At 41.8% G+C, this 26688-nt stretch overlaps 1 protein-coding gene across 5 annotated transcripts in view; it reads right to left on the minus strand.

The window, feature by feature from the left end:
- The window catches only part of ZNF385D (zinc finger protein 385D), a 339897-nt gene extending 319162 nt beyond the window's left edge, over positions 1-20735 (minus strand). For all 5 annotated transcript variants that reach the window (XM_088463446.1, XM_088463439.1, XM_088463432.1 and 2 more), the window contains exon 1: positions 20549-20735. In XM_088463446.1, the coding sequence (XP_088319572.1) occupies positions 20549-20570 (22 nt within the window). In that variant the 5' untranslated portion in view covers positions 20571-20735. The remainder of the gene's footprint in view (positions 1-20548) is intronic.
- Positions 20736-26688: the final 5953 nt, after the last annotated feature.

Genomic DNA, 26688 nt, shown 5'->3' on the forward strand with positions numbered 1-26688 from the left:
CTGTTGAATATATCTTGGCAGTACTAATGGCCTATACATAAATCTGCCAGCCTCCCCCTCACATGACATCTTTTCAGACAAATAATTACCCATGCAGTACAGTACACATCAAGAGTCATTACATGTCACTAAACTGCTAATTAAAATAAATGTACTTAACACAAAGGGTTACATGTTGCTCCATATCTTATGATCCATAATATAATTGCAGCACAGTAGTTATTTGCAATGTTTTTATCTACCTTACCCAGTGGTCAAATGTCACTTATGTATAAAAGTTAGGAGGCGGTGATACTCATGTGTGTGGTAAAATGAGGAACGACTACATTATGCTCAGTACAATGTGTGGGTCTTGGTGGAACATAGGCATTTAGGTAAATCCCCAAATCAAGTTTTTATTTTGCAGAATGTCAAATTGTGATTAATTTGCAGAGGCTTAGAATGTACATTTAATATATAAAGACTTTCCTAATTGCAAACTGCAATTAAGTCCCATAAAATGACTAGCCACAAGGTGACAATTTTTCCATGAAATTTAAAAAAAGTCCCTTATCTAAGTCACAAGAAATACACATAGACATGTGTAAAGAAACAAAGGTCCTAGGGGCAAATTCAGGGGTAATGGAGAGATGATTTTCATCAGTGTGGTCCTGACACCCACAACACAATGTCAAGAATTCATCACTCAACAGAGGACAGGGTTATAATAATGGGATTTATTGGAAATAGTGTCATAAAGACCCTGATCCACATTTCAATAGGAAAGTGGGTGTTATCCAGGAGGGTTCACTGCTCTCCCAGGAGTCTTGGGGGAACTCCCACTAAATTTGTCTCCCAACATTCTGGGAAAGTTGTCAGTTTTGTTTAATAATGACAACTTACTCTAGTATAATTCTATAAAGCTGCTTGAATGTTTAGTACATTAATTCCAAAGTTAAACAATCCATCTTCATAGTTCACACTGAATACAGTCAATTTTAATGTCTAAGACCTTGGTTACTGTAGACAAGTGCATTAGTCTGTGGGTCATAATGACCCATTTTTCCTGAAATTTCTCTCATCCAGCTCTCCCTACATGTATAAACAATTTCACAGCTGCCTGTGGTGTAATGTTATTGCTTAATATACAATATACCGTATTTAGGTTTAGGTAATTTAAATATAATCAGAGGAAGTCAAAATTAACCGAAATTAACGTATCTTTTTTTTTTTTAAAGAAAGATATAGTAAAGAATGCTCATGAATAAATGTATCTGGTGTTACAAAGACACAGCAAAATCATGACTTTTAACGAATGCAGTAGCATACTGAGATATTGTATTATTATTTTTGTCAGCATTTTTTTTAAAATAAATACATATAGAAGATATTAAAAAGACAGATAATTCGCATATTTGAAAGAAAAATGAGGCTTCAAATAACCCAGAGACCACTTACAGATTTGGCAGTTATGTAAATTATTCATTCCTAATGTTTTTTCGTGCAACTTAAAAGTAATAAACACAAAGTATGGATAGATATACCAATATAAAAAACATTCTACTTCCATCGCAAAAGTAACCCACAATTTTACATTATTTAAAAAATTTAGTTTTCTTATTATACAGCAAACATCACTGCACTGACAGGCATGGGGGAATGTCACCAGAAATTTGGGGGTTCCTACATGATGCAGACACTCTTGTGGATATTTGTTTCTTCTCAAGACCACCAGCAGAAAATCAGGGCCGTGTGATGATACAGAAGGGTGTGTGAGCAGGAGGACAATGAAAATCCGCAACCTCATGTAATCATGAAGATTGTGGTTTCTGATTGGTCATCCTGCTCACACTGTCACCACAGCCATTTAAAAGTGGTGGTCAGAAATAACTCCTAGCTGGGAAGCAGCTTTGATTGCATACCATTTATCAAGGCACTACTGAATGTGTGTACTAATAGATATCAATCAGTATATCTTTTGAAATGTGTTGACTGCACAGAGGTGAAAGCTATTTTGTGGACAACAGGAATATTCCTGAGACTACACACAAAGGAAAATGTATGAATACATGGAAGAGCGAACATCAGATTTCAACATATCAATTGCATTAAATACTATTATATTGCTTATAAACACTGGTAAACACCATGATAGTTACATTACTAGGTAAGGTGAAACAATATATTTCTGAAACATTACATTACAACGAGGGATGTGCAGGCTCGGATTAGTTTGGATTTTCCCACCAACTTCAGATTTTTCCGGCCAAAAATTGGGTCTCAGAAAGAGGCAAAACGTCATATTTCATGGACAAACATCATCATTCCTGGACAGATGACATTTTGCCTCTTTCTGAGACCCGATTTTTGGTGGGAAAAATCTGAAGTTGGCTGGAAAATCCAAACTAATCCAAGCCTGCACATCCCTGATTGTAACAAATGCTGAATATACCCAGCAAAATAGAGACTGCAGAAATAGAGGAAATAAATAGAGTTTAACAATAGTCCCTCTACTTCTGATCAAAATATAAATAAGCCTCCTCTACAAATATATACGGGAGATATTATAAAGAAATAATAATAATAATAATAATAATAATAATAATAATCTCTCCTTCACACAGAGATCTATCCATCCCTCTGGTTTAAATGCAATATTTGAATCACTTTCCCTTCTATTATGACTTACTTTCACTAGTTCTTTTAATAAGTGTATTTAATATTCATCTTGCTTTGGGTGGACCTGAGTGCCTCATATAAACACTTTCTTCTGTTTTTCCATTTAGTATTTTGTGTTGGAATAGTGCTCCCTGTCAGGGGCAGAAGTATGGGAGACAATGGAGGCACCTGCCGCCGGGCGCCAGCACTGAAGGGGCACCTCATCCATCACCCACAATATATTCACCCCATTTAGGGCTGTAAATATGGGGGATAGGGGGGCTCTAAATGATAACTTGCCTCCGGGCATCTGGGATGAACTTACGCCACTGCTCCCTGTTTAATTTTAACAGTGATATTCATTTTTAAAATAGACTAGAGGTTCCAAAATTCCATCATTACAGTCCAGGTTTTAAGAATATCTATGTTTGATCACAGGTGACTTAATTAGTACCTCGGTCAATATGATTTATCTATATGGACTCAAGCATGGATATCCTTAAATCCTGGACTGTAATGTTGGAGTTTGGAAACCTCTGCAATAGACAATAATAGAGTAATCTGGGTTTTAAGCATGGATATCCTTAAAATCTGGACTGTAGTGTTGGAGATTGGGAAACTGCAATAGACAATAACAGAGTAATTTACTTTGCTTGTGAAATCAGCACTCTTGTTCTTTCGCAGGGGCATTTTTGAAGAGATGTAATCCGTAGTAACCCACCCTATTTGAAGGGTTATTTTTTTTAGAAATAGTTTGCACCAGGATTTAATAATGTGCAAGGAACATGTTCATTTTGGACAGTGTCTGTTCAGCTGTCTGCTTAATATGCAGTTGTATTTATATAGTTGTAGGTGGTACAGTTGGTTCACTTTAAAGTGAAGATCTGTAATATAAAACCGTTCTATTACAGTAGAAACAAGGCCCACAGCTAATTTACATTATAATGGCAATTTGGATCACAGTTTTTTTACAACACAATAGAATCTTGGCCCGCAGCCCATTTTTAAAACATTAAAATATTGGTCCACAGCAAATTTATAGTGCAATACAATCTTGGCCCATAGCACATTTACATTGCAATACAATCTTGGCCCACAGCCCTTTTACAGTACATTACAATCTTGGTCTGTTGTTCCTTTACACAGTATAATTGAGTTTATGCCCTCAAACCTTTTACAGTACAATAAAATCTTGGTCTGCAGCCCATTTACAGTACAGCTAAATTTTTGGTCACAGCTCATCTAAATTACAATAGAATTGTGGCTTGTTATCCTTTTTTAGTACTATGGTATCTTGGCTCACAGCCCATCTAGTATAGGACAATAGAATCTTGGCACACATACCATTTACAGTTGAATGGAATCTTCGCTCATATTCCACATATAGTACTGTGGTATCTTAACTCACAGCCCATTTATTATAGTGCAATAGAATCTTGGCTCGCAGCCCATTTATAATGCAATGAAATCTTGATTAGTAGCCCATTTATAGTACAGTGGTATTTTGGCTTACATCGCATTTATAGTACAGTGGCATCTTGGCTCACAGTCCATTTATAGTACAATGGCATCTTGGCTCACAGGGCCTGATTCAGAGCTGAACGCTCTGACCAGAGCGCTCGCTCTGAATCAGGGCCCTCCTCCCTGAAAATGGAGCATCCTCTTGGACGCTCGCATAGCTGTGGGTGACCACCTACAGCATATGCAAACGACCATCGGGCTTGCGACGGAGACCCTGCGGTAGGGTCTCGCTGCCGCAAGCCCAGGAGTGATTTTGGCTCTATCAGAGCCAAAATCACTCCCACTGACATCACTAGTGATGTCAGTGGGGCCGGCTCCAGACGGTAGGCGTTCCCATGGGAACGCCTCCGTCTGGCAGGCACGCCCCCGGCACGCCCACCAAAGGGGGCGTGCTGTCTATCAACATCGACAGCACGCCCCCTTTGGTGCGAGACCCGGAGCAACAGCTTGGCTGTCGCAGTCCGGGTCTCGCGCATGCGCACGACGGAGCTCCCTCCATCGTGCACATGCACAGTGGGGGAACATCGACCCATTTGCGAGCGTCCTTTGCTTGCAAACGGTCTGAATGACCCCCACAGTCCATTTAGAGTACAGTGGTATCTTGGCTCACAGTCCATTTAGAGTAGAGTGGTATTTTGGCTTACAGCCCATTTATACAGTACAGTGGCATCTTGGCTCACAGTCCATTTATAGTACAGTGGTATCTTGGCTCACAGTCCATTTAGAGTACAGTGGTATCTTGGCTAACAGTCCATTTATAGTACAGTGGTATCTTGGCTCACAGTCCATTTAGAGTACAGTGGTATCTTGGCTCACAGTACATTTATAGTACAGTTGTATCTTGGCTAACAGTCCATTTAGAGTACAGTGGTATCTTGACTCACAGTACATTTATAGTACAGTTTTATTTTGGCACACAGTCCATTTAAAGTACACTAGTAGCTTGGCTCTCAGCAATATCAGATTGGGGCATGAAGGGTCCACCATGGAATGCTGTGTTAGGGACCTTTGCTTAAGGTGTGTGGCCAGTCTCTACAGGGCCATTTTAAAAGAGGGAGCAGAGGTGTATCAGGACCACCCACTTTGATTGACAAGATGGCTAATATTGGTGTAGTTTCCATAGAAACAAACTAAGCAACCAGGTTAATTCATAATCCTGTTCCACCATGTTAGTGACCCCTAGAGGTGAGGGTGGGGCCTCCAGGCAGTGGAGCCCACTGGGGATTTTCCCTGTACACCTGTTGTGTTTGGTATTTTGACTCGTAGCCCATTTATTGTATAATGGTTGGTTCATAGCCCATTTACAGGATAGTGGTATAGTAGTATCTTGATTCTCAGTACACTTATAGTATAGTGGTATCTTGGCTCATAGCCCATTTATAAGTCACCTGTGTCTTGGTTTTCAGAACACTTATAGTACAGAGGTATCTTGGCTCATAGCCTATTTGGTACAATAGACTATTGGCTCACAGACAATTTACAATGCAATAGAATAGACTATTTACAGTACATTACATTATTGACTTGTATCCTATTTACAGTACAAATGAATCTTGGCACACAATTATAAAAATGTCTAGCAAAATATTGGTGTTTGAATCCATACATATATTTTCCATGACTGGGTTCGGTATATGCAACTGAAAATGTGATGAGTCACTGTCAGATTAACAGTTATTAGCTGCAGAAGCTACATACCGTATAAGATAAAATACTATATTCGTTCTGCTTGACCCACTGTAGTCCAAGTGGAAATAAAGTTCTGCAGAATTGTAAATCAATATCTCACTGCAACCTCGTACAACTACAGTTATTCAACAGCAAACCATACAGTTACAGCATTGCAAATAAGTCTCATCAATGATTTGATGTTTAATATGTAGATTACAGCTGGAGACATCATGCCAATGTGCTATGCAACTATGACATAATCAATCAACATTAGAAGAAAATCTGAGACGTGTATTTGTATAGCTAAAAATAGAGGTTGAGTCCTTCATATTATTTTATGTACTGTACAGTTATTAAGTAATTCAGTTAAATATAACTTGCAGTGCTTTCATTATGATGAGAATGCAACTGCAATTAAAGGATCATTTAAATGAATATACATTTTATTTGTGTAATGTGATGCCCATTTATAGCCTCCAGGTTTCATCAGCTGAATTTCTTAACCACTTGCTTGGTCCAGTCGCATGAGATGTGACCACAGCCAGCTGGGATTTAGCTGTGATGGTCACATCCCATGCCCCTATGCTGTCCTGCTGCATCCGTGTTTATTACATTGGATCTCCTCCTTCTGCTCCAGCAACCCCTTCACCTTCTGAGAGTGATGTTGTGGTTTGTGACTGCTGTCATCACTTCCGAATTTGCACCACAGAATGGCACGTGAATAGCACTTTGAGGTGCATACGCTGTAAACCAAATGTGTGATGAGGATAACAAAGTCTCCCCCAACACAAATATGCTGATCTCTGTGTGATTATCAGTCTCCCCAGACCAACACTCTGCTGCTCTCTGCATTAGGGGAGGGGGTGGGGCAATGGCATGGGAGGGGGAGGGGTGATGTAGGCAGGGATAATAGTTTGCTATTTATTGGTAGGGGGATGGTTGAGAATAAAAAGTTGTATTGACCCTTGTTGGGCTAATGTACATACATATATAGTGATACATTGGTGTGGGCATTAAAATAGTCAGCCTATGGACTCGTATGGGAGGATGTGCTAAAGGGGATTGATAGAGGGGCGATGGGTTTTCCAATATTGCTGCTGAGGGATCCTTAGACACTGCTGGTTGGGAAGTAATTTTATACTGGAAGCCTATTTATATGCGGGGCATGAGACACCCCCTAGGCATATTTTCTTTCCAGTTAAATATTTTAAGACATTTTTAGATATATGCCCTAATTCAGAGCTGGACGCTCTTTCAGAGCGCTCGCTCTGAATCAGGGCGGTTTTTTTTTTCTTTTGTTGCGGCCTCCTGGCCACTCGCTAAGCTGTGGATGACCACCCACAGCTTTTGCGGGTGGCTAGGTGATAGTCGCGATGGTCGCGACCATCGGGGCTTGTGACAAGACCCTTGTGGTAGGGTCTCGTCCGTCGCAAGCCCCAGAGAGCTTCCTGCTCTAACAGAGCAGGAAGCTCTCCACTGACATCACTGGTGATGTTGGGAACGCTTCCTTTCTTCCGGAATGCCTCAGTTTGTGTAGCCACCCCCCCTCCCCGCCTACAAAACGGGGCGAGCTGTCGTTCAACATCGACAGCCACCCCTTTTGTAGTGAGTCCCGGAGCAAGAGAATTTCTCTCTCGCTCCGGGGCTTGCGCATGCATGCGCCGTGCGTACGCAGTACCCCATCAACGACCCGCTTGCGAGCGCTATGCACTCGCGAGTGGGTCTGAATCAGGTCCTATATTCTAAGCTTAATTTTGAAAAAACCACAGTTTCAAAAAATGTTAAATGTAAATTAGCCAGTTAAGGGGTTAAGTAGAAACCTACAACCTATGGGCCTGATGCAGATATGTACGCTATGCCGATGTTCTCGCAGGTGAGCAATTTTGCTACTGCGCATGCGGACAACACAGACAGAATTCTTGCTGCACATAAGCAAGCTGTGGTTTAACATGACATTCGCAATGTCTCCGTGATCACAAGGTCTTGAGCAGACCAATGCAATCCATGGGCGTTCCTAGGTAGAGTCAGGGAGGTGGTCAAAAGTGTTTGCAAAAGGAGTCCGGTCCATGGGTATGTAACATACTTACCTACACTCTGGCAGCCCCCTCCGGGAGGCGGCTGCCCCATCGGAGCAGCAGGAGGTGTGGGGGCGGCTGAAGTGGGCGGTGCGGGGGAGTGCCAGCGTGATCACGTCATCCCAGCCCCGCCCCCCACTTTATAATGCCGATATTACCGGCATTATAAAGCAGGGGACGGGGCTACGTTCATCGTGAATCACGTCATCGCACCCCTGGACCGGCCACTTTCGTGTGCGGGGGGACATGGGGGGAGCGGCAGCCATATCGGGGGACTTGCCTACTCTTGCAGGGGGCTGGGAGCGGCACACGATTTTCGGGAGGCTCCCGGCAGTCCCGGGAGAGTAGGCAAGAATGGCATGTTATGGGAATTCCAGGGGTGTGTCTGCGATTCATGGCTGCGTTCCCAATTGCAGAACCACAGTTTCTAAAAAGTTTCCCCAAAATTTGCACAGCACATAACTTACTCGAGGAGTCGATATGCGTCCGATGTTGCGTCGACAATGGTGTCTTCTCAATCGCCTTAGGATCTGCACACAATGCAGATAGGGGTACTGGGTGCAGCACATTTGCCCCGTCAGTTGCACACCATTTCAGGCGGGCAGCCTCTTAGCAGGCATTAGCATATTTTCGCATATAAATTGCATGGCATGATCTCAGCTGCGAATGCAATCACGTACAACTCTGAATCAGGCCCTTTATCCTTCATACAGCATGAAACAATGTATACAATACACATATTCCAATTTTTCTTTATATAAATCAAAATACTATTCTTAAATTGTCATCAGCTGTAAAGAAAAATATTTTGCTGTGTTTTGACAGAAAGCCAAAATGTCCTTCCCTGAACTGTTTACCTGTCCACATTTACTCAGTAACTCGGCTCTTCCAACTTGACACTTAATACTTGATTTTGGCAGTTTACCTCAGTGGAACTTATTCGCCTTATAATATTATTGTAATCAGCATTAAAGCCTTATACACATCGACGTTTGAGTTATCATATGAAAATGCATGTCAAGTACAAATGCGTTTGACATGTGGATGCTAACCAACATTTTTATTTGCATTTCTGAGTTCATTGGCGGTCACTCCCTTGACCTCAGTGGGGCTGTTCTCAAACAAGTCCATTTGGCGGACAGATCTTAGCTTTCGCACTTCCCATGCTCCATAGCAGAACATACATGCAGGGCCGTAACTATGGGTGTGCAGCCGGTGCAGCCGCACCCTGTGGGCAGCACCGTCGCCACCACACAGCCCCTGATTCTGGCTGCAGGGTGCCTGGAACGGTAACTTGCAGCCAACATTGCTGCGGCAGTGCTGGATGTAGCATCCATTGGACACTACAGGCAGGCACCCTGCCATAATTATAGCTGCCCGGAGCATCTTGAAGATGCTCCGGGCACTGCTGCAGCTTCAGGTGACGGTGGCCCCGCCCCCTTAGTCATGACTTCACATGTAAAGGGGGCGTGACCTGCACAGGGTGCTCAGAGCCCTAGTTATGGCTCTGTATACACGTCTGTGGGTGGTTCAGAGTTGTGCAAATCTCAGCTGCATCTCCGCTTGTGGATGAATGGGCGTCACTGACTTTACACATAGGAAAAGTTTAAAGAGAGATGGTGTGAAGATGGAATTGCAGGCAATGCTTGGTTGGGCATAAGTAGAGATCTGTATGATATCTGATGCATCTCTTGCACAAAGGATTGCATTAGTTTAGGTGTGCACTTATATTGATGAAGTCTATGAAACCCAAGTGTATGGATAGGGCTAGTAAAGTCACATAGATGTGTACTCAGCATACTGTCATATATCTGCACTTAGGGCCCAATTCAGACCCGCTCGCTAGGCTGCGTTCGCACGCAGCCTGCCGATGTTTGCAATCTGCGCATGTATATGCATCGCAGTGCGCATGAGCGAACTAGTCCATAAGATCGTGAAGCGCATAGATAGCTCGGTAGAATGAGTGACAGGAGAAGCCGTTTGTGGGTGGTCAATGGAAACGGGGGAGTGGTGGTGCGAACGTAGGCGTGCCTGAGCATCTTAACGCCATTTCAGAGGCGTGCATAATTAAGGTGCAGCGTCATAGTACACATCACATGGTTGTTTTACACACTGAAGCACTCGCAGTGCTTCCGGTAGGGTATGGGCAACCACAAGTGCTGTGTTAGCTTCCGATGGTACTCATTGTTACAGATGATTGTATACACATCCTGGAGATGAGGTGTATAAGTGGGCGTCTTAAGACAGGCTGGTGGGCATCTGCATACACACCGCGATCACACGCCAAGACATAGTGGGTGTGCTAATGCCTTGCCGTGCGATCGCGGATTTGCATACTTTCGCTGCGTACGAACAAATCTAGTGAGCGGGTCTGAATCAGGCCCTTAGTTCCATGCACACAATGCAAGTGTAATTGCAGCAGAAATCTAAAGCAGCCCTCATGTGTCTAACTTGCAGTAAATGCATTGAAGGGACTAATAAGTGCCACAATGCACTGAAATCTAAGTAATAATGCTAGTGAGTATGTAGACCTTGGAAAAATGGGTTCCATTGGCAGATCTATGTATATGTATTATAATAACATTAAAACATAGCAAGTGCCAGTGAGTATGAACCATAAAGAGTCAGTCTAAGTTCAGTTAAAAAAACTAAAAGTGATAGGGGATGTAGTCGGCATCCCGGTGGTCAGGGTGACGGCGGTCAAAATCCCGATGCCTGAATCCCGACAGCGGTCTGATTCCCAGTTCAGAATCCCAACCTCTGACACCTCGATGGTGAATATTATGGATAGGGTTAGGCTCTAGGGGGAGAGTTAGGGTTAAGGTGTGCGAGGGGAAGGTTAGGGTTAGGCAGCAGGGCGGGGTAAGGGTTAGGTAGCAGGAGTGGGAGGTTATGATTATCCTGCAGGAACAGTGGGTTAGGGTTAGGAGGATGGTTAGGGTGAGGGTTAGTATACTTACAAAATTCTGCTGGGATTCTGACTGTCGGGATGCTGCTGTCGGAATTCTGACCATCGGCATCCTGACCGCCGGGATCCCGTACCCAACCCAGTGAAACATTTTGTTTCTCAGGCACACAAATAACAAAAATAAAATGCTAACAAACTCTAAAATGCATAGTACTGTGTATTATAACATGATAATTTATGGATGATAGCAATAAAGACAATTTACCTAACAACATATATAATATATATTATTTACATATAATATACAGTGCCTTGCAAAAGTATTCACCCCCTTGGCTTTTTACCTTTTTTGTTACATAACAACCTGTAATTTATTTTATTTTTTTATCTGAAATTTATGTTATGGATCTGCACAAAATAGTCTAATTTGGTGAAGTGAAATGAGAAAAATATCTTTATAAATAAAATTCTGAAAATTGGCATGTGCATATGTAATCACCCCCTTTGCTATGAAGCCCCTCAAAAGTTCTGGTGCAACCAATTACCTTCAGAAGTCGCATAATTAGTGAAATGAGGTCCACCTGTGTGAAATCTAAGTGTCACATGATCTGTCAGTATAGAACACCTTTTCTGAAAGGCCCCAGAGGCTGCAACACCACTAAGCAAGAGGCATCACACCATGAAGACCAAGGAGCTCTCCAAACAAGTCAGGGACAAAGTTGAGAAGTACAATTCTGGGTTGGGTTATAAAAAAAATATCCAAATCTTTGATGATCCCCCGGAGCACCATCAAATCCATCATCATCAAATGGAAAGAACATGGTACCACAACAAACCTGCCAAGAGAGGGCCGCCCACCAAAACTCACAGACCGGGCAAGGAGGGCATTAATCAGAGAGGCAGCACAGAGACCAAAGGTAACCCTGAAGGAGCTGCAGAGTTCCACAGCAGAGACTGGTGTATCTGTGCATGTGACCACAATAAGCAGTACACTCCATAGAGCTGGCTTTATGGAAGAGTTTCCAGAAAAAAGCCATTACTTAGTTATAAAAATAAGAAGACACGATTTGAGTTAGCCAAAAGGCATGTGGGCGACTCCCCAAATGTATGGAGGAAGGTGCTCTGGTCAGATGAGACTAAAATTTAACTTTTTGGCCACCAAAGAAAACGCTATGTCTGGTGTAAACCCAACACATCCCATTACCCCAAGAACACCATCCCCACAGTGAAACATTGCGGTGGCAGCATCATGCTGTGGGGATGTTTTTCAGCAGCAGGGACTGGGAAACTGATTTGAGTCGAGGGAAAGATGGATGGAAATACAGGGATATTCAATGACCCGAAGCATACTGCTAAAGCAACACTCGAGTGGTTTAAGGGGAAACATTTAAATGTGTTGGAATGGCCTAGTCAAAGCTCAGATCTCAATCCAATTGAGAATCTGTGGTCATACTTGAAGATTGCTGTTCACAAGTAGAAACCATCCAACATGAAGGAGCTGGAGCAGTATTGTCTTGAGGAATGGGCAAAAATCCCAGGGGCAAGATGTGGCAAGCTCATAGAGACATCCAAAGCGACTTGCAGATGTAATTGCCGCAAAAGGTGGTTCGACAAAGTACTGACTTCAGGGGGGTGAATAGTTATGCACGCTGAAGTTTTCTGTTATGTTGTCCTAAATGTTGTTTGATTCACAATTTAAAAAAAACCTCAACTTCACAGTTGTAGGCATGTTCTGTGGATGAAATGATGCACACCTTCAAACAATCCATTTTAATTCCAGGTTGTGAGGCAAAAAACATGAAAAATGCAAAGGGGGGTGAATACTTTTGCAAGGCACTGTATAATATATATATATATATATATATAAAATATAATAATATAGAAATTATTTTATATAGCTCCACCCCCAGTAGCTCCACCCACAGTTCCTGAACCTTTTTTTCCAGAAAACTAGCCCTGACCGTTTATGACATCTTTGCAATCTAAAGAAATATAATACATGTCCTTTGCTTATAAATCCTAGTGTCACAGCAGTGGTTGCATTACATAACACCTCCCTGAGGGCATACTTACCAATATGTTGAAACTTAGGACCTGATTCAGACCCGCTCGCTAAGGCACGATCGCTTGCTCTGAGCGATTTTCTCCCATCTGCGCATGCATATAATTCGCAGTGCACGTGTGCAAGACATTCGATCCGATCTGATTTTGGTAGCTTGTAAGCCACTATAAGGTCGTTACTTTGAGCGCCGTTTGTGGGTGGTAACAGGGGAAGGTGCTTGGAAATGGGGGAGTGGATGTGCGAACGCAGGCGTGTCTGGCCGCCAAAACGGTGTTTAAAGGGCGTGCATAATTAGCAAAGTAGCGTCATTGTACACGTCACCTGCATGTATTTCAGCCAGCGCTGATCGTTGTGCTTGCGGAAGGCTAAGGCAACCCCAAGGGCTGCGAGCAGCTCCGATGGCTCCCGATGGTCCCGATTAATCCTACATTTCCCGGAGATGACATGTGTTGCAAGAGGCAAGGGGGCGTCTTCAGACATTTGCGAGCGCACTTTGCCGCAGCTTGCTAAAACATAGTGGTCGTCCTTACGCGACGCAGTGCGAGCGCTTCATTTAAATATCCGGCCCCTTTTTGCCAGCGAGTGATCGCATGTTGTGATCCTTAATGTGAGTAACTTTCCAGAGGAATGTGGCAGGGCCAGCAAATGGTGTCAATTGGTTACAGAAATGGGCAAGTATGGCTGCAGCTGAACATCGCGTGATGTTTCTCGGCACATCACCCAAAACTGAAATGGCCCCTGGCCCAGTAACCAAACATTATCAGCTGAGATCATGGATTCATGGAGTATAAAGAATCCAAACTGTATATCATTTTACTTATATGAACAGATGCCTCGTAAGAGATTTTTGAAATATATTATTTTATGGGGGGTGGGGTTAAGTTGCACTTTAGGTCAAAGTCACTAATATGCGCACACTGATATTCTATAATTTGGTGACTTCTATATCTTTCCCATTCTTTTCATCTGTTTGAAACATTAGCAAATTGGAGAAAAGTGCTCTTTTTTACTTCTACATTTTGTTTATGCTGCAATGTCTGCACGTAAGACTACGATAAGCTTGTAAAAAGATAAAATAAAATTCCAAATACTTTAACTTCATTACAGCTGCTGCAATCCTTATGTGCTTGCCAAGTTTTCTAAGCAGCGAAGAGTCATTTCAATTTGGCCAGAGACAAAGCAAGAAAAAAATCTTCCTATAAAAAATTGCATTTGCCATTTTCTTGCAATAAAACAATCTTTCTTACTGGTGCAAAACCACAGAACTCCCTATACGAACTTCTACCAATCCTGTTACATGAGTGAGAAACATTCCCATCACATATTCTACCCATTTTTGGTGTAGAAGCTTGATTTAAAGAGGACCCACCACATTATTTTCTTTAAATAACATTATGAAATTATTATTAAGTTAATTCAGCACATATTGAGGATAATGCAGAGTTGGAAGTAAATTGGGCTTATATTAAATTCACTAACAGATGTATATAGTAGTCAACCATATGCAGAGTTGTACGCATTTTGAGATGTGTGCCTGTAGTCCTTATCATCATCACACGGGTTGGGTACGGAATACCGGTGCTCGGGATCCTGGTGTTCAGAATCCCGACTCCAGCATCCCGACAGGGTTAGGATATGACACCTGTCGGTAAGTATCATAACTCTCCTCCAAGCAGCCTAAACCTAACCTCCCCCCTCTAACCCTCCTTCCCTAGTGCCTAACCCCATCCTCCCCCTAACCCCACTCTTACCGTTGGGATGCCGGCGCTGGGTTTATGACCGGTGTTGGGATTCCAGCACCGGCATTCTAAGCGCCGGCACCCCGACTGTCAGTATTTTAACTACATCCCCATCATGCTTTTACAGCTGCCCTATTCTAGGTGCAAAAGATACAACTCCTCTGAGGTTCATTTCTGCTTATATCCAACAGAGCATAACCCCCATGTGCATGAACACACCATCACTGAACCTTCCCTAAAAAAGAAACTCCACTTCAACCAGATGAGACAGCAGCAGCTTTCGGGTACTAAGGGGCCTATTCATCAACACTAAAATAACGTTTTTAAGGACATTTTCCTTAAATAACGTTATTTTGGTATTCATGAACAGACTTAGCACTTGCGAAGTTCCCCTGTGTTAATTTCCACACTCCCCATACATTAGTATGGGGATGTGGAAATTGTGGTATTCATCAAATTCCGAAAATTATAAATTTTTGGAATTTGATGCAGTTACTATTCGCCACTGTGAGGTGGCGAATAGCAGAATTGACTTACCTGTATTAAATGTGTGCAGGTCCCCCGACGAGTCCCTCCGGCGCTCTGCTCCATCCTCAGGCTCCGCTACTTGTGCCCATTTTCTAAGCATGAGCAGTGCAAATTCATGCAAGATACTGTAACATGCTGCAAACTGATGTATGTTCAACCCGACATCAGCACCATTGTGTACATCCTGGGGCTGATTCTGAGTGTGATAAACCTGCAGCCACTTTTATGGACAGCAGTGTCAGCCCGCTCACTAGCTTACGCTGAGGCAATAATTAGACCGTAAATGCAAAAAATTGTGCATCTGCATGTGGAAGCCTAACTAGCCCACTATTTTTCTGTCCACAGCCATCATCTTTAGTATATGTACTTGCACCATCCCATGCCAGAAACAAGCATCCCACCTTCTTTTGTATACTACAATCAAGTATGAAAGTCAGCGACACGCTCATGACACTCAAGTGACAATCCGACTAGACCGAACAGATCCGCGTGTTCGCATGGTCGCCACACAACCACTGTACAGAAACACCAATTTCATGGATAGTGTGGTCCGTTAAAGCATGGATCAATCCATATACACTAGCGAACTCCATCCAAGGGGCTTATTAATCAATGAGTTTTAAAACTCGTTTCATATGATAATGGTGCTCCAGCCAATCAGCTTCCAAATGTCTTCTGTTTGAAAGATGACAGCTGGGAGCTGATTGGCTTGAACACCATTTATCATATGCGACGAGTTTTAAAACTCATTGCGTATGATAAACCTCGTTGATAAATGGGCCCCCATGTGTTTAAAGCTGCGTACACACGTTACGATATCTATGAACGATAACAATAACGGTCAACGATATATTGTTCATATCATTAATCTTTATGCAGTGAACAACCAACAATGCGCATTCCTGCATAAACGATAACGATATCTATGATCATCCACACATGCAGGCCAACTTGCACGATATTGTCAACTTTGCCTGTTCAGAGATGTGGCAGGATGACTTCACTGAAAGATATCATTCAAAGGGGATGTATTCAGGAAGTTGGCGGTCGAAATACCGACCGCCAGCTTCCCGACAGTGAAAGCACGGTATGGGACTAATGATAGGCATCTGAATACCGACACCTATCATTAGCCCCACGCCAAAATCCCAACACCCATCATACCAAATGTAGGTAAGCCGGGCGTCGGGAGCTCATAGCCGCGTGGTTGAGGGTTAGGTTTAAGGACTCCAGGAGGGACTTAGGCACCCTCCCAGGAGGGTTAGGGTTAGGCTAGGGGAAGGGGCTTATGTTTAGGCACCCCTGGGGTGAGGTTAGGGTTAGACACTAGGGAGGAGCTTAGGGTCAGGCACCCCTAAGGGAGGGTTGGTTGCAGGAAAGGGGGGCGTTAGGGTAAATAGTAAATAGTCACCTCAGTCGGGATCTTCATCTGCCGACCATCCGGCATCGGTATTTCATCCGCCGGGCTTAGGTCCAGCGGTAGTACTGTACATAACGATTCTATTTCAAAGATAGCTTTAAAGTCGTTGGTGGTACAGATCGTACTGTGTATATGCAGCTTGAATCTGAATAAGATTATCAGGAAGTTCCCAGCAGCACAGATTATTTCAGAACAAAAGTGTAATGATTTTGAATGAAGATGTGCATTGTACACTTGGATGATTGGGTAAGCGAAGGCAGAGGTGCAAAAGACAGGTGCAATGTCATCATACAAGGAGGGGAATGGAGGCAGGACGGAAGCTACACACTGAGATTCATGCAGTGATGGGCAGTGTTCAAAAACAGGACAAAATAATCAAGTTCTATGTGCCTCTACACAATGTTTAAACATCCAATTTTTATGTTTTATAATGAAGCTTTCATTTTGTAGCTGTTTTAGGAGTGTGATAAAAAAGCATTAGCAATTACGCACGCAGTCTCACTGCAAAGATATGCTAATGTCTGCGATCGCTATGCCATCTGCAGCCTAAAATAAGGAGCCTACCTTGCCTTACACACATCTGTAATACTAAGACTGCAAAACCATCTGTAACATCGAGTACAATCGCAGCCTCACACACACCTGCACAAGGTCTGACCTTACTCAGGAATTACTAACCTCATCGCAAGCAGCGAAAGTCCAAGCTGCGTATGGCATTGCAGTGGCTAATTTATGCATGCCCCTGCAACGGCGTTCAAACGCACTGGCAAGCCTGTGTTTCGCTGACCCCCCCATCACCACCCCCAAACGATACTTGCTGTCAATCACTCTGCGATGGGTCTGCGTAGTCACTGTGATTGCAGTCCCGATCGCAGTGGATTGTTTGCGCATGCCCACTGCGATGCATGCGCATGCACAGAACGCAACAATCGGCTGATTGCGTGCGTAATCGCAGTTGCGATCGCTGCTGAATCAGGCCCTGTGACCGCTGTGGTTATTTGAGGTGAAAGTGAGGAAATTTAGCTAGTTTGAGTGATATTAGGGCTGGCAAATATATTAAAATCTGAGACCCCACAGTTCCATTGCAAAAATGACAAAGACTTCAGTACTTCTATCAGTGTAAACTTTCTTTAACTAAAAGTACTGCAAACTTCAAATGTAAAAACTTCCTACTGTGATTAGAAGGTGTAAGAAGTGGAAAGAAGAATATATTTCAAAAAGAGGAGTAATATTATTTTGTATAATACCGCACCTCTGGGAAAGTGAGAACCCATGGACAGGAATACAAGCCATGAAACTGACATATTTAAACAAAACACATATTAGGTTACATGTTTTGTATCATGAGTCCATTGCTACAACCACATCTACTGTAACATCAACATTCTATTTTAACTCAATACCTTTTCAAGCTTTGACACTTATATGTCATAAACCAGTTCACTGTGAAATCATGAATGGTTAAATACAACAACATGAGTTAACCCTTCAACCTCAAGGCATGTGATTTCAATATGTGGATTTTCCTAGTGGTCACATTTGGCATACTGTATCACCACTTTGAGGAGTACAGTATAATCCACAAAGAAGAAAGTAATATTACATGTTATGTTTGCTTTAACACTTGTGACAGCAAAACATAACTATTTTTACTGTCCCATTAAAAATATTTATAATGTCTGTTTTTTTTTTTATGTGAACTACAGCATATTCACCGTACTATATACAAAAAGGCATCCTTGGTACAATTAATGTATAAATATACAATGTGATATCTCATATCAATTCTGTTCCCTTACATGTACACTAGGTAGCAGGATTCAGCACCCTCTGGCTGCCATATGCATTGGGAACAACTTCAGCACTCAAAGGATTAAATCACTGACCTCTGTCTTCACTGGCTAAGAAAAAAGCATATCATTATGTAAAGCTACTGCTTGTAACTTCAATGCAGTTACATGCAAAAACAGCAGATATGACGGAGAGAGAACATGGTAGAAATCATAGGTAATATGTCCAACGTACAGCCTGAATATACGTTTGTAAAAATATTAAGACTTGATTCATGATCTGCAATTCAGCAATTTTTGTATATTACTTTGGCTAGACTCCTACGCCATAAGTTAATTGTACTATTCATTCTGCTATAAACATGTATTTTAGAATGTGCACTAGAATTTTTGACAGCATTCAAAAATAATTGCTCTGGGGTGATAGTGAAGAGTGTGAAATCTGACAATTATAACAATGTATATATAGTTCATGATGGATTTCCATGCAATGGACTCAAACTGCAGGATCTCAATGTTTCAAGCCATCCTTCATTTGCCCTTCAGTGACTGACAATCTACAGTGCTATTAACAAAATTACAAATAGTTTCAAGTATTTTAGTATTTTTTTCTTGCTATAATTTTTCAACAGGAAATGTTACTTACTCAGTCTCCCTCCTTCCCTCCTATTGTTTTTCACTACTTAAGCAAAGAACAATCCCGGATATAATAAAGTTAGAATCAGATATTAATTCTTATTAACATTTACTCAATTAGACACTAACACAAATTACATTGCAATTCTCTGAACATTATTAAGTTTTCCTAGAAAACATACAATGCTCTTGTTACACCCATTTTAACATTGATGAATGTGTCAGCATTGTGTTTGCCTATTGCTACAGCTGTTGAATCTTAATTTATAAATGTTAAATGCCTGATATACAATAGTATAATAAATAAACATATTGCACCACATTATATCATTGATTTATAGCAGGTTAGCTTTTCAAAGGTGAATTTTCTCATCGCTGACAAATAGCTATGCCAAATTCTCGTATGCATTAGCATTATACTGTAGATTGTCTTTAACTCATATCCATGTCTTAAGTTAATACAGTAACTCAAGAAACTCACTTTTTCTTGCAATGAAAATAATCTCTTTGAAAACCATACACTGAACTAAGGTTCTAGAATACATGGTGTAAGGTTAGTCTCCTAATGTAAGTATAATCCTAACTTTAGTTTATATATTTATGGTACTCAAACCTTAATATAATACATCACCAACTAATACAAGCATTTCTGTTATTCTTTTGTTTGTGTACTTGTGTTTATTTCCCAGGAAGAATAAAAGTTGCTTATTGAGCACTGTTCATGCAATTAAGTTTTGTTTTACAATATATGTTTAGAAATTAGGCAATATCAGGGTTTGATCTCAGGGGAAAAGTGCTAATTAGTGTAATAAGTAGCAAACAAAGAGTTATGTGACAATCAAACATGCTGATAGCATTACATAATTTGGGCAATGGTAATACTATACTATATGTAAAGTGCTTGTATTACTACAGTATATTACATCTTACAGTGTAATGATATAGTGGTGGGCGAACACAGCTTATAGTAACTGGCAACAGAAAGCTACAGCGTTTGTATCCAAGCAGGTAATGTGCTTCATGCATAGGAGTCGTTTTTCTAACTATAATGAAACCAAATTCCTCAACAGCACATTATTCAAAGGGCAGAGAGACCTCTATGGTCTTAATATAATAAATAATTGTATTATTATGACTGTTCTTGTATCCAGAGCAATAACTACAATCCAATGCTCTGAATTCATTTCCAACACTACATTAAAAATTGGGGGAGGGCAGAGCAAGTGAGCAGGAATTGCTTATTAACATGACATGCAGAAAAAGCTTGTTCACTATAACATCAACTTTAAAAAAAACATAACTTTGAGTTTTAGTATAAAACATAACGTACTGCAGCCAAAGTTCATTCAGACGGGCATCGGGACTGCCTTGCACCCTCCTCAGAGAAAACAGCTACATCTAGCTATTGCAGATTAGTGCATGCATACAAAAGGCACAGAGATTATACAGCGCAAAGTAATGCAGAAGCTACAGTAGGTGCATAGAATGACTGTGCAGACGTCAAAACAGCTGCTTTTCAATGGACAAGTTGAAGCATAATGAAAAATAAAGCAGCACTTACCAAAATACATTATGTTTCTCATTCCAATCACAAGCTCGCTGATATCTATTCTGCATTAACTCCAGCACAAGCCTGTTATGTGAAGCAGGGATAGCTCATTCTTCAGTAGGTAGAAACATAGCCAACACTGTAACAGTGATGAGTGGTTGTGTGCAGCACCGTCTTATCCCTGTTCCAATCCCCTGTATGATCTAGCACTTATGCTGCTGCCTGCACGCTGCACTGCCCATTCTTACTGGAAGCTGACTCCTCCTTGTCATGTCCTTGCCTCGCATGTGACATCAGTTCTAACTACTACAAAGGGATTTTCCTCACTTTGCCATCACATCCATGCTCCCTCCTTAGAGATGTGGTAATATCCTATCTAGATAAAGGTATGTCTTTAGGAAAAATATCTTATCAACCTGTTTCTCATGTGCCATCATTATTTATTTGTTTCCTACTCTAAACAAAGCTTAGTGCTAATGTAAGAGCTGCTCCTCAGCTGGGAAATTCATGCAGTGGGAAAGTTGATAAGATAAATAAGGCAATTAGTTGATAACACCACATACAATAAAAACAATTGAAATAACAGATAATGTACAGTTAATAAAAACAAATGATGCATTGGGGCACTGTTTTTTTATTGGTTATCTTATCAAATTTATTTTTGCTTTCTGTTTTTTCACTCTGGTATTTACAATTTTGAAGGTAGAACATGTTCTGCATTGGGAACAATGATTGTGATGGTGATAATGCTTCTGCAATGAAAATAACATGAAATCACTGCCAGTTTCTTTTTTTGTGGATTGCTCCAAAGGTGCTATTTATTGGAATTGTTACTGAAGATGCCTGTCAGAGGTCCTAACTAGAGATGCTTGGATCAGGTCGTGTATCATTTCTTAAAGCAGTTTACGGAATCAAATTTAAAATGAAAATTTTTGATCAACTAAGATATTGGCGAAAGTAGAAGAGGATTGACTTTGTTTGAATTGGTTTGGCCATGTTTGAGCCTGTTTAAGCTTAAATGTACAGTATACATTTTCATGGTTTGGTAATGGTGGTCCTCAAACACGAACCTTGAACAGTGAATTTACAGTATAACATATATACAGAAAAATTATTTCCAATGGAGATCTGTGCTTCTAAAACTGGTACACACCATACGACGGTGCAATCCAGCGATGCTGCGACCGATGTAACGATACATCCTGCGCACCCTACACGCTGCACAATCCAGGGTACGACAGCACAATGTAACTTTACACGCTGCATGTAACAGCACCGTGTCATCCTTCGCAGTGTCCTATCTAATGTGAAGGACAGCAGATGGGACCATGTAATAAACGACCGTAAGGAATGACGGGTTGGGGCATACACATTATACATTCTGAACGTTACATTGTATAGTGTGTACTCAGAGTAAGGCCCCCTCCTCCAAATTTTGTATAATACATGTGAAAAAAATAAATAAAAAAACAAACAAAATAGTTTAATATTATTAATATTAATAAGATCTTGTAGTAAAGTGAATGATAAGTGTGTTCCTTCCACCACAGGAGAATGGCAATAGATATTTTTTATTTTCACCAATGTTTTCAATATTCACTAGAGTTTACTTTATGCAGGCATATCACAATGTTACTCTATCTTTTTTCTCTGGATAGACATTGTGACCCCCAACTCTAGCCAAAGTATTGCACACTCAGTAAAACTTTAACTGCTTCCCTAGAACAGAATCAGTATGGCCGGCGGTTCAAATGCCTTAGCTGGAAGCCCGGTAAAGGTGAAGATCCCGGCAGTGGCTTGCGGTGAAGGATTAGAGACAGTGGACGCAATGAGGATTTATTTATAAGGTGAGTGACAGTCAGCATTTGGGAGAGGTAACAGGTATCAAGGCTGTAACTAGGGTTATGTGAGAGGTGCTGTGGCACAGGGCGCAAAACCCTGGGTGCGGCACCATTGCTGTCTCATGGCTTCTGAATGGCTTGCTGGGTGTTTGGAATGGCACCCCATAGAGCCCTGTCTCGGCCCTGTTAGCTTCAAAAACACAAGCATATCAGGACTTTTTCTGGGCGTGCCCTAGTGAACCTCTGTGAATTCGTATGCAGCTGGACAAGCCCTGGCTTCTTAAGTGAGACAGACATTCTGAGATAGCATTGGGTTGCTCAAATGATCAATGTGCGAGCGATGTGCAACCAATGTTTCCAATGTTTCATCTATTATATGTAAATGACGGATGTTAGATGCCAGAGGTGGGTGTCACTGTGCACAAGACATTAGCTAAGCCTTTAGCATATTTTCACATGTCCGCTGCATATTAAATCTCAGTTGCGAATGCAACTGTGTCCACATCTGAATCAGGCCCTTTGTCTCCATCACTTAAAGCCCCAACCCTGGCACTGCCCACAAACCACCTTCAAAAGTGCTTCTGCTCTTAGTGCAAATAAAGAAAGTCCCACTTCAAAGCTGACTGCATCCACTTTCAATTCATCCTTTCTCCATATAATGCCCACCCTCACCAAACAAACCTACTGTACTGTAATTAAAAGCCCTCATGTTCTCCCCATCCAACAATACTTGTTGCTTCTTCATCATTCTTAATTAATTTCTCTGTTCTCCCTCATCAGCCATCTTTTCACTATTCAACTTTCAAAAAGTTGGGCACTCACTTTAAATATAATATATCCACTATCCACCATATAATCTCCACTAGCCAGATCAACTTCTACTGCCCACCCTCTCTGCCTACAACCCTGCCACCCCAAGTTCCTACCCTCATGAAACTCTTAGATCCTCAATCACCTCTCTTCCTCTTCTCCCACAATCTGTACTTTCGATTCCAAGCTCCTCTGCTCCCCCTTTTCCATTACATCCCTCTTTTCAGCTATTCTCCCTCTCTTAGACAGGGAGATTGGGATGCACATTTATCAGTCAGTTATGGTAGGCTGATTCTGGTCACACCTCCATAGGCTGCAAGCAGATTCAGCGTCAAAGCTTCTGGCTTCCAGTAGTTTCTACAATTAATTGAAATGGCGGCTTGATGTCCTTCCATCTTTGTGACACTGGGCCTGATTCAGAGCCGGACGCTATTTGTGCTCGCTCGTTTAGAAAAAGGGTCCGGCTATTTAAATTGAGCGCTCGCTCTTTGCAGTCTGTTGACGCCTCTATGTCTGAGCGAGCGAACGAAATATGCGCTCGCTATTTTGTAAAGACGCCCCCTGGCTGTTCGCATCCTACGTCATCTCCGCTATTTGATTAATCGAGTACATCGAAAGGCATCTGAACTGCTCGCAGTGCTTGTGGTTGGATTTTCCTACCGCAATCATGCGAACAGTTCAGGCTAAGAGACAACCAAGTGACGTGGTCGATGACGCTGCTTTGTTAATTATGCACACCCTTAAAACGCCCGTTTTGACCTTTTGGCACGCCTGCGTTCGGATCTCCACTCCCCGTTTTCAAGCACCTTCCCCCGTTACCACCCACAAATGCCTCATTCTGTCACTCAAATTAGCAGGCATTACGCTATTATGCGAGCACACAATTTCCGACCGCAATGACTGGTTCGCGCATGCGTATTACAACCCATACGCATGCGCAGTTGTGCGAACATCGCTCGGCACGAACGAGCGGCCGCTTACGAGCGGCTCTGAATCAGGCCCACTGTCTTTTACTGGTTCGCCACCTAACTCTCACGTTGCTCCTTTAGCATCTCTTTGTATGACTGTTGCTCCCCTCCTCTTCCTCATCTTCACTTCCTCTCTCCTCAATCTCATACATGCCCTTGGATTCCACTCCCTCCTCTACACCAAACTGCCTTTCTTTCTAAATCAAATGCATTTTCCTGTCCAACAGCCTCTGGACCTAATGTTCCCTCAAATTTTAGCTTATCTCCCTTCCCCATACTACCACTCTCCACATCTCCCACCATCAACAACTTCCCTCTCTCTTATTATTCACATGCACATTCTTCGGCATATTGTCATCCTTGACTACACCCATAAGTTTTGCAGACAGAGTAGTATTACTGGACATAATAATGTCCGCTCAATCTTGAGACAACTGGAATGCTGGACAGAGGCTGAATGGAACTGATGGGATCAGTATAAAATGAAAACGACTAGAAAAGTCAAAATCCTCTCTGGTAGTGCCATAAACCTCAATTTTTAGAAGTGGACCTAGATTTCCACCAAAGCCCATACGTTTACAGCACAAGCTGGTAACATTTGCTGACAAGTTTTCCCAACCATTGAGAGGAGTTGTGCAGAATGAGTGTTCCTTGCAAAGTACTGACTACGTCAACTGCTTGGCCTAGATTGTTAAAATTACATAAACTGGGACTGATTTCATCTTGACAACACGGTATGCACTATAGTAATTTTTTTATTTTTTGGGTATCAATCTGAAGTGAGGATGGACAAAAACAGGGAGATACTGTATGAATGTCTGTCTTATCCACAAAGCACTGTACAAATTGATTTGCCTTAATCCCTTTATAATGGCCAGAGTGCATATTATTGCACTTTATTCAGTGCACTATATTAATTACAATCTACATTATTTCTTCTTTTTATCTCTCAATCTGTCAATCATTTTGGGTTGGGACAATTATCAACTTAGTAGATACTATATGATATTACACCTGTGTACCAAAAAATGTACCCTGCAGCCCAGTGACAATATAAGAGATACCGATATCCCCAAAATACAGAATACAAAATAATCATACAAGAAAAAAATTGTTCTACTGGCGCTGGGCAAGTTTTATTCAGCCACATATAGTCTAATGCAAAGGGAATCTCCAGACCTGTATCCTAATAAACCAGTACAAAAGCTAAAATTGTTTTGCTGATTTGCTTATTGTTCCAACAAAGTAGGGGCGGCGATGTGACAGTATCACAGAACATCCCAGAATACGGGGGGGGGGGGGGTTCTACAAGCCTGTGGCTGTGTCATTAAACACAACTTCACTAACTCTGGTAGCGTGATTTCGGCGGACATTCTGGGCAACCTGACAGTTACTGAGATGTCCAATGGTCACACAGTTGGTCCGATGGCTGAGTATTCAGACCAGCATTGGATCAAAGAAGGTGGCAGTGGGCGTCTTTTACTTAAGACACCTTCTGTGGAATTTTAATATTTGCATGTATAGACACAGCAGCTGTGCTACTGCGTCTAAAAATATGGTAGAAACAGACAGTTTAATTTATCATTTTCTTATAGCTCTATTCATTTATCAATTTGACTCCCCACGGCATTACTCTTACTTCAATCTGAAGTTTAGAGAGCATTGCATCGCACCTTCTTTTCCCTTTCTTTTCCTTTTTCTCTTGTTATATATCCCCAATCTTCTTTCAGGTACAGGCATTTGGAGCCTTGAATCAACACTCAGTAATTTAGAGTCACCAGACTCAATTCCATCAGTGCAAAATTAAACAGAACAGGAGTGATCTTCATGTATTACCATTTTAATATTAAAATATAAAGAAAAACAAATGCATAACTCTTACATTTAAAAATGTAGGTCTACATATATTTGAGGGTGGTTCAAGGTATCAATCCACTCATGTGTGTAATGTTCTCTATTACATTCTAATTTTCTGCCAGGCCAGAGCAGGTAGACCACTGCTTCCCCTCACGGCCATTAGACTGCACCTCATATCAGTCATACTGTCCCTGCATCAGCTGTAAGATGGCGAGACTGGGGGAAATATGGTCATTGAGGTACGTAGTGTGATCGGATTTCTGCGTCTAAAGGGCACATCAGCAGCTGAAATTCATCACCAACGAGGTTTATGGTGAGAACGTCAGGTCACAAAAACAGGTTTGGTGCACTGCCTTTGATAATGGCAGGACAGACATTCAAGATGTGCAGCGATCCGGCTGGCCAAGCCGGCCAAGCACGTCTACCACAGATGCCAATTTGTGCCACATTAAAGGTCTGATTCAGGAGGACAGATGCATTTGAGTTAGTGACATTGCTGACAAACTGAACATCTTAGTGGGTACTGTGCAAAACAATTTTCATGAGCAACTGGGTTGCAGGAATAAGTGTTAACACTGGGTACCAAAGCAACTCACAGACGTTCACAAAACCAATAGGATGGGATTGTCTCTCATGCATTTGACATGGTACCATGAGAAGGGAGTGCAGTTCCGGC

This window comes from Taudactylus pleione, unplaced genomic scaffold, assembly GCF_031769625.1.
Source record: "Taudactylus pleione unplaced genomic scaffold, aTauple2 ptg000053l, whole genome shotgun sequence".
NCBI classification, from domain to species: Eukaryota; Metazoa; Chordata; class Amphibia; order Anura; family Myobatrachidae; genus Taudactylus; species Taudactylus pleione.